General features: G+C 43.0%; 1 protein-coding gene across 1 annotated transcript; it reads right to left on the bottom strand.

Annotated features, from left to right (window-relative positions):
- Positions 1–3,796: 3,796 nt before the first annotated feature.
- On the bottom strand, positions 3,797–8,591 carry LOC122009976 (serine-rich adhesin for platelets-like). The gene is made up of 2 exons (XM_042566303.1): positions 8,381–8,591; positions 3,797–7,750 (listed from the first exon to the last, which is right to left on the bottom strand). Exons 1-2 carry the CDS (start codon positions 8,423–8,425, stop codon positions 4,052–4,054), a joined length of 3,744 nt encoding a protein of 1,247 aa, XP_042422237.1. The 5' UTR covers positions 8,426–8,591; the 3' UTR covers positions 3,797–4,051.
- Between the last annotated feature and the right edge of the window lie 301 nt (positions 8,592–8,892).

Below are 8,892 nucleotides of genomic sequence, written 5' to 3'. Positions count from 1 at the left end.
CACAGGGAAAGGGAAAAGAAAGGGTCTAATATAATTGTGTTTATTAAGTTACGTAAATTATTAAACTAATTGTTTTTATATTGACATTTATCAAACTGTCATAATAAAGGGTTTAATATGTTATTATTATTATTATTTTTTGGTTTTTGATAAATGTCACTATAAAGTATTTATAATGATATTTTTTTATAAGTGTCATTAAGAAAATGTCATAGTAGACATTTTTTCTTGTAGTGATATAGCCAGCTTAAGCTGACCCATAGGCTTCACTTCATTGCTGGTAAATCCATATAAAGATGTAGCCACTCGCTGGAGTTCAGCAGCATCAATCTGCATCTCTTCAAATGTAGTCCTGAATAGAATGTTGACCGAACTCCTGGTATCGACAAAAACCCGAGCCACTCGGCTATTGGCAATGATGGCTTTGATGATGAGCACATCGTCATGAGGCAACTCCAGACCCTCCAGGTCTGCCGGCCCGAAACTAAGAACAGGGCTAGCAGCTTGCTCCTGACTGCATCCGACAGCATGAACCTCCAATCGCCGAACATGAGACTTATGCGCTCTCCCTGAATCTCCGTCAGTCGGCCCTCCAGAGATCATGCCGATCTCTCTAACAGCTGCGTTACCTTTGTTTTCGACCTCCCATGATCCTTCTGGCTCTTTTCCTCAGCCAGGCTGATGAGTGCTAGGTCCTGCAAGGTCAGGACGAGATGGTCCGACCTGTCCTGCCACCATTTGTTCTTCCATCATCTTGATCAACTGAGGAGCTAGCTCAGGCGGGGGCAAACCCATCTCGGCGGCTCGTTTAGAGTCTCGAGCAAACTGAAAACATCGGTTAGTATCATGTGTACGGGATCTATGATAGGTACAGTACCGATTACTCCCTGGCCCTGGTTTGGCCCGGGATGAAAGACAGGTCTGGCTTCCCGGACTCGCGGTAGAGGTTGAGGGGGTGGTTGAGGCGCTCTTCTTTCTTGCTTGTTGGTGGAAGGAAGTGATCTTTCGGCCTTCTTTCGAGCTGCTTGTGCTTCCTCCACCTTAATGTAGGAAGCAGCTTTTTCCACCATCTCATCAAAATTTCGAGCAGGATTTTTGGTGAGATCTCTGAAGAACTCTCCCTCTCCCAATCCATGAGAGAAAGCGCTCATCAGAATCTCCGAAGTGGCAGTAGGGACATCTTGAGCCACTTGATTAAAGCGATTGATATAGCTTCTCAGGGGCTCAGTTGGCCCCTGCTTTAGGGTGAAAAGGCAATGATCTGTCTTCTGATATTTCTTACTGCTAGCAAATCGGCCCAGAAAAGCCATTTTGAAGTCCAGAAAACAGGTGATGGACCCTTGAGGCAACCCATTGAACCATTTTAAGGCTGAACCAGATAAAGTATTCAGGAAAACTCTGCATTTGACAGCATCGCTATATTGGTGCAGCAGGGCTGCGTTTTTGAATTTTTGCAAGTGCTCTTCCGGATCCTTGCTCCCGTCATATTCTCCGATCGACGGGGCTCTATAACCTTTAGGCAGTCTTTCATTTAGAATCCTGGCCGAGAAAGGTACTTTCTCGTCTGGATCTTCGGGGAACACTTCAGGTATGACAAGGGCCTTTCCCTTCTTCGAATCCTGCGGCTGTGAACTCTCAGCCACAAATGCTTGAGGTTGCTCCTTCTTAAGGCTTTGTGCTTGTGGCTCTGGCTGATAATATCCTATGTCAGGCTCATGATAAGGATGTTGAGGAAATACCTCAGGCTGCTTTCTTTTGGAACCTCGATCTGAAACAGAGAGGGGCTCCTTAGAAGCTTCAACAGGGGCTTGTCGCGGTAGTGAAACAGTTGCCTGTCTCTCCGAGGCTGCCAATCTTTTGGCCTCCTTGAATAACTCGTATTCTCCAGCGGTCATAGTGACGTGAATGCGGCCAGACTCCTCCATCGTCACGTTCCGGATCAGGTTGTTGTGTTCCCACAGACGACGCCAAATTTGATCCCGTCCGGAAGCTGAGTCGGATGAAGGCGGGCCTTGTTGTGCTAAAAGTTGCCGGATAGTCGTTGAGACGCTGAATCAGTGAGGTACCCTCTGGACAGGTTCGTACAGGCGGTTCTACGGATAGAAAGGATCAGGATGATGACGCTATTGATCTGCACACACTCAGACGAGTCCACCGGTCGTTAGAGACTAGAAACCAGGGAAAAAGTCCCCGGGTCAGGCCCTCCGACGCTCAAGTCAGGTACTTTTTCCCTAGAAATCACAGAGAAAGCACGAAAAGTAAAAGACTGGTAAGAAATGACGAGTGAGCGTACCTGCGTAAGGGACAAATCATCCTTTTTTATACTGCAACTTAGGCTTCTTGAACCTCGTGAATGTCAGGGAATGTCGGATGTCAGGCTCTGTCTGGCGGTGGTCGACACGTGGCTTTCTCTTATAGGCTAGAGGAGGAACCAAGAAGGGTATGAGCCTCCCCCCGTTAGAATATTCCCTGGCATGTGATGATTGTTCTCCGACAGGTAGTTACGATTCCTTGTAGGTCTATTTGTCATGTAATGTCTGGTCTCCTGACCCACCTTCGTCTGCATCATTCGAAGCATGTGCATCCCGACCTACACGCTGGGTTTAGATGATTGTTCTATGACAGGTAGTTACGATTCCTTGCAGGTCTATTTGTCATGTAGTGTCTGGTCTCCTGACCCACCTTCGTCTGCATCATTCGAAGCATGTACATCCCGACCTACACGCTGGGTCTAATTCCCGACCCGTATCTGTCCGCTGTTATACATGGTATGAACGTCCCGACCTGCACGCTGGGTCGGTTCCCTGACCTGCACCTGTCCACGGTTATCCATGGTATGAACGTCTTGACCTGCACGCTGGGTCGGTTCCCTGACCTGCACCTGTCCACGGTTATCCATGGTATGAACGTCTTGACCTGCACGCTGGGTCGGTTCCCTGACCTGCACCTGTCCACGGTTATCCATGGTATGAACGTCACGACCTGCACGCTGGGTCGACTCCCTAACCTGCACCTGTCCACGGTTATCCATGGTATGAACGTCACGACCTACACGCTGGGTCGGTTCCCTGACCTGCACCTGTCCACGGTTATCCATGGTATGAACGTCACGACCTGCACGCTGGGTCTGTCCGCCGACCCATATCTATCTGCTGTTATCCAGGGCATGAGCGTTCCCACCTGCATGCGGGGTCCGATTCCCGACCTGCATCTGTTTGCTTTCCTCCAGGGCATGAATGTTCCGACCTGCACGCCGGGTCTATCCGCCGACCAACACGTGTCTGCTTTTATCCATGGCATGAGTGTTCCGACCTGCACGCTGGGTCTGATTCCCGACCCGCATCTGTTTGCTTTCATCCAAGGCATGAGCGTTCCGACCTGTATGCTGGGTCTGTAAGCAGACCTGCCGGTAGTCTCCATCTGTAGCTATATGTGGCCCATGAACCCTTTTACTACTTACTATTAGGGCTAAGCCACTTCTGACTCTCTTGACCTCCGCATCAGCTGGACTGTTGACCGGCCACGTTGGCCTGACTTCTGACCCCCTTGACCTCCTCGTCAGCCGAACTGTTGACCGGCCACATTGGCCTGACTTCTGACCCTCTTGACCTCCTCGTCAGCTGGACTGTTGACTGACCACATTGGCCTGACTTCTGACCCTCTTGACCTCCTCGTCAGCTGGATTGTTGACCGACCACATTGGCCTGACTTCGAGCCACATCATCTTATCAACCCCACAAAATACGCACTGTATCACATACCTATATGCTAGGGGGGAAAAAGTCATAAATCACACTGAACCCAAATAATGTCTTCACAAATAACAAACCTTTAAATACAAATAAGAACAAGAACTAGACAAACACACAACTCTGCAACAAGCTGAAGCCTTATTTCCTCTAGTCGATCCTTTGAATCCTGGCAGGAGATTCCACCTCATTGTACATTCATGGTCGAAGCAAGGATCAGAAACACTCCATAGGCCCTTTAGTTATTTACAGGACTCAACAACTAAATAGAGCACACTAAAACAATTAGTCTTATGCTATATCTATTTGATTTCTTCTTTGCTCTTCGGTGACATGGCTTTTGAACTTGGTGATTTCCCCATGATTGCCTTCTTTGCTTTGACAATTTGGTGCTTGACCTTTGATATTATGTTGTTTGAACGACGCGGAGAGGACTTAGCAGGAGCACTCTCTTTAGGAACTTCTTCCTCTAGCTTTACAAGATCAGCAGATTTTGGAGACAAGCTTTCATCAATAGTTTTTTCACTTTCTTTTTTGTTGTCAGCATCCACAAATGCAGAAACAGCAGTTGCAATCTCCTCTTTAACATCAATATCTTTTGGAGCTTCGACATAGTCTTTGTTGACACTTTCATCTTTGCTTTGCTTTTCTTCTTTATCCTCATATGTTTTATTTTCCACAGACAAATTACCTGAAGCATCAGCATTTTCACCAGCTGATTTAGTTGTTTCATCTTCATTAGTAATTGTACTGTTGTTTTCTGAGTCTTCACACTTCTCTTTGGCAACTTCAAATTTCTCAATCTTGTTTGAGGATTCAGTAATGTCAGGAGCATGAGAATGTTTTGAGTCTTCATCCAAGATCACTTTGCCAACTTTCAAAATATCCTCCTTTTCACCCTCTGCTATTTCAATGCCTTCTGAACTTTCCTTTCCTTCAAATTCATCATTAGTCTCAGTACTACAATCAAGATTTTTTGAAGACTCCACCAAAGTGATTTTATCTTCTTGCGAGATCTCAATATTGATGTCTTTCGCATCTGTTTGTGACTGATCATTGCTTCGGGGAACTTGACTGATCGTATTAACATCATTTAGGTTATCCATGAATGCCTTATCTTCTAAAATGTTATCTTTCTTGTCAACACCTTCAGCACTCGCATTAGGCTCTTCTTCTCTGGTCGGTAATTCAGAGAAAGAACCAGAATCAATCTTGTTTGTTTCAACCTCAACTTCTGGTTGTGAGATCTCGACTGCGGTTTGTACAACTGAAGTGTGATCAGTACCTGCATCTTCTTGTACCAGATTTATAGTGTTTGGCTCAGTGACATTTGAATTGTCTGAGTTGCCGTCAATGGCTGCATTCTCCGTTTCTTCCTTGGCTAAAACTCGTTCATTGCCATTTGCAGCATCAGCTTCATTTCCCTGAAGATTCAGTTCTTGCTTTCTAACTTCTGCAGCTTCTTCTTCTTGCTTATTATCTTTAAACTTGGCATCTATCTCTTTATTCTCTTCAACACCTGCAACAACAAAAATATCTCTGCTAGATTCAATTAGAACTTGCTCTTCAGCATTCACCACTACTTCTTGATTATCATCTGCAAGTTTGACTTCATCAGTTCTGTTAGCTGAAGTTCTGGAATTACTTGAAACTTGTTCTCCAACTTCTATCACTGCACCTTCCTCGTCACTTTCAATTTTAGCCTTGGTCTCTATGAATTCATCAGGAGTAGAAATGGCAGAAGTAGAATCATTCAGCACCGCTTTGTCTTCATCAATAAGCTCAGATTCTAACCTTTTAGTTTCCTCAGCAATTCTATCAGCTGAAGTTGAAGTACTAGAAACACTCGGAACTTGTTCTTGAGCCTCCGTTAGATCTCCTTTCTCATCGTCGTCAATTTTAGTTTCAGTATTTCTGACTTCATCTGCAGTAACAACAGCTGAAGCGACGTCATTAGTTTCAGTTGCAACTTGTTTTTCTACTTCTGTTTTCACTTCTTTGTTGTCATCTGCAAACTCAGCTTCAATCTCTCCTGATCTTTCAGCAACTACAATAACTGAAGTAGGACTTAATGAATCACTTGGAAATTGTTGTTCAACTCCTGGTTCTACTTCAGTCTTACCATCGTCAATTTTCACTCTAACATCCGAGGATTCCTCACTTGAAATTTGTTTCTTGGCTTCTTCCTGCACCTCTTGATCATCATCTATAAGCTTAGATTCTAGCCTTTTAGTTTCCTGGGCAATTCGGTTAGCCGAAGTGAAAGTATCAGAATCAATTTGAACCTGTTCTTGAACTTCTGTTGCTGCTTCCTTCTCATCATCTTCAATTTTAGCTTCAGTTTCTCCGACTTCAGCAGCAGTAGCAAAAGCTAAAGTAGCATTGCTATTCCCACTTGTAACTTGCTTTTCAGCTTCTGTTATTACTTCCTTGCAGTCGTCTGCAAGTTCATCTTCTATCTCCCGAGATTTCTCTGTAATTCCAGTAGCAGAAGTAGTACCACCGGAATCGCTTGGAAATTGCTGCTCAACTTCAACTTTAGCTCCTATCTCTGTAAATTCTGGAATTTGCTTTTCATCTTCGGCTCGCACCACTTCCTCTTCATCTACAAACTTAGGTTCTACCTTCTGGGTTTCCTCACTGATTCTGTCAGTCGGAGTGGAAGTGCTAGAACCACTTGGAACTTGTTCTTGAACTTCTATTTCTGCTTCTTTCTCATCTTCCATAATTCTCGCTTCAGTGCTTCCGACTTCATCAGAAGTAACAACAATCGAAGTAACATCACTAGCCTCAGTTGCAACATGTTTTTCAGCTTCTATTGGCACTTCCTGGTTGTCATCTGCATTGGTGGAATCACTTGGAAATTGTTGTTCCACTTCTGTCTTACCATCATCAATTTTAGCTTCTTCTACCCCTGCAGATTCGTTGCTCTGAATTTTTTGCTCGGCGTCTGCTGGTACCTCTTGTTCATCGTCTATAAGCTTTGATTCCAGCCTTTTACCATTACTTAGAGTGGAAGTACTAGAATCACTTGGAGCCTGTTCTTGAACTTCTATTGCTGCTTCTTTCTGATCATCCACACTTTTATCTTCAGTGTTTCTGATTTCTTCAGTAGTTAGAACAGATAAAGTAACCTCTTTAGTCTCAGTTTCGACTTCTTCTCCTGTTTTCTCAGCAGTCACATCTTCTTCTAGTTCTTCAACTTCTATTGCTTCTTTTTTCTCTTCTTCGATTTTAGTTTCTGCCTCTTTAGCTTCCTCGGCAAAAGAGGTAGCTGAAGCAGCATTACTGGACTCGTTTAGAACTTGTTTTTCGACATCTGAATTAGCTATTCTGGAATCACTTGAAACTTGTTGCTCAGCTTCAGCTTCAGCTTCTACCTCTCTTGATTCTTCAGCAATTTCAGTAGATGAAGAATCAGCCGCTAGTGTGATTGAAACTTGTTTTTCGACTTCATCTGCAACTACTTCGATATCGTCAGTAATTTTAACACTAACAGAATCTGTTAGATCTTCAAGTTTAGCTTCTATTTCTCTTGTCTCCACAGCAATTGCAACATCTGAAGTAGCAGACGCAGTGCTACTCGACTCAGTTGGAATCACCACTACTTGCTCAGAGATCCCCTCAGCATCTCCGGCAGCTGAATTAGCATTGTTCGACTCGACCGGAGGAGACTCGACCTCGCCATTGGCAGCGGCAACTTCTGCAATCTCCAATGGCACCTCGAGCTCGCCATTCTTGTGGTCCTTGATCATCTCTATAGTCTTATTTGTAGTCTCAACAACTTCACTGAAGGAATCAACCTCTTTAATTGCCTCTTCTTTTCTGCACTCTTTTTCTGATGTTGAATTTGGCATTTTAGAACAATAAATGACTGCTTCTTGAAGAACTACTCGATCGGCATCTAATCTTTCAGCTTCGGCAATGGCTGCATTCTCCTCGTCTTTGGACTCTTCTCCATTCAAGCGTTTCTCTTTGACAGTGTTTTTCTCCTCAACAATCTGCATTATGGAATTTTTCAATGTATTTTTTTTTAATAATTCAGGTGTTCAGACTAATCCCATGAACAAAGACAGCTAGAAGAGGCTTGTCCTTGTCAAGAAAATTAAAGATTAATTTCTAAAACATTTTCCGGCGATCAGAACAATCAGTTCTAAGATAAAGAGCTTGCTTCCTAATCCAGAGAGGAACTAAAGAAAATCTGCGATTAAAGTGATTTTTTCACAATGAAATCGTTGGACATAAAGAATTTAGGCAATGGAAAATATAAAAATAAGTCAGAAATGGAAACGTAAAAGGTAGATATGATGGATCACATACTATTGCTAGCTTGCAGATTACCCTGAATTTTTTTCTTTCTTTTTTCAAAAAAAAAAAAAACACTACAAAATAGAAGGAGATCAAGTTCTTGAAGAATCTGCAATGAGTGTAAATGAGGCTGAACACAAGCCCAGAAACAAAGAAAAAGACATGTATACTGGAAAACAGATAGATACAGAGAATTTTGAAGGCCGCAGCATGACGCTTAAACTAATTAAAAAACACACAGATAGAAACCTTCAACACATAGATAATTAACTTGAGCAAAGTATATGAAGGAAATTAAAGGGCAAATTAAAGCTAGCACATACCCCATCAGTTGGTTGATGATCTGCAAGCAAAGCTTCAGAATCCATGAGTTTAGGAAGAGCTTAAGCTTCAACAAGAAGAAGAAGAAGAAGAAGAAAGAAGAGGAAGAAAATGAAGAGTTCTTGCACAGTAATACAATAATACAGAGAGAGAGAGAGGTGAAGGCCAGAAGAGCTGACAATTATGAAGAAAGGAAGAAATCAACCATTAACTTGAGGCAAAAAGAAAAAGGAAAAAAGGGGAAAAGTTTAATATTTGTTGTTAAAAAGTTAGGTAGTCTTTCCCTACTTTGGATTCTGTGTTTAAATTTGAGTTAATTTAATTTTTGATCCTCCTACTTCACTTAAATCTGCTATATTTGATTCTTTGTGTCCTTGTTGGAAGAACTTAATTGTATATGGTCCATGTCCCTTTGGGAGCAACAGAAACTGTACCAGATGCCTGATTGGGATTCAGGCCACCAGTATTTTTTTTTAAAAAAAGATTAATCCATGATTTTTATCTGAATTGGGAG

The sequence above is a fragment of the Zingiber officinale genome, chromosome 8A (genome assembly GCF_018446385.1).
Source record: "Zingiber officinale cultivar Zhangliang chromosome 8A, Zo_v1.1, whole genome shotgun sequence".
NCBI lineage: Eukaryota > Viridiplantae > Streptophyta > Magnoliopsida > Zingiberales > Zingiberaceae > Zingiber > Zingiber officinale.
Note: the sequence above shows the minus strand (reverse complement) of the source record. Positions and strands in the feature narration are given on the sequence as shown.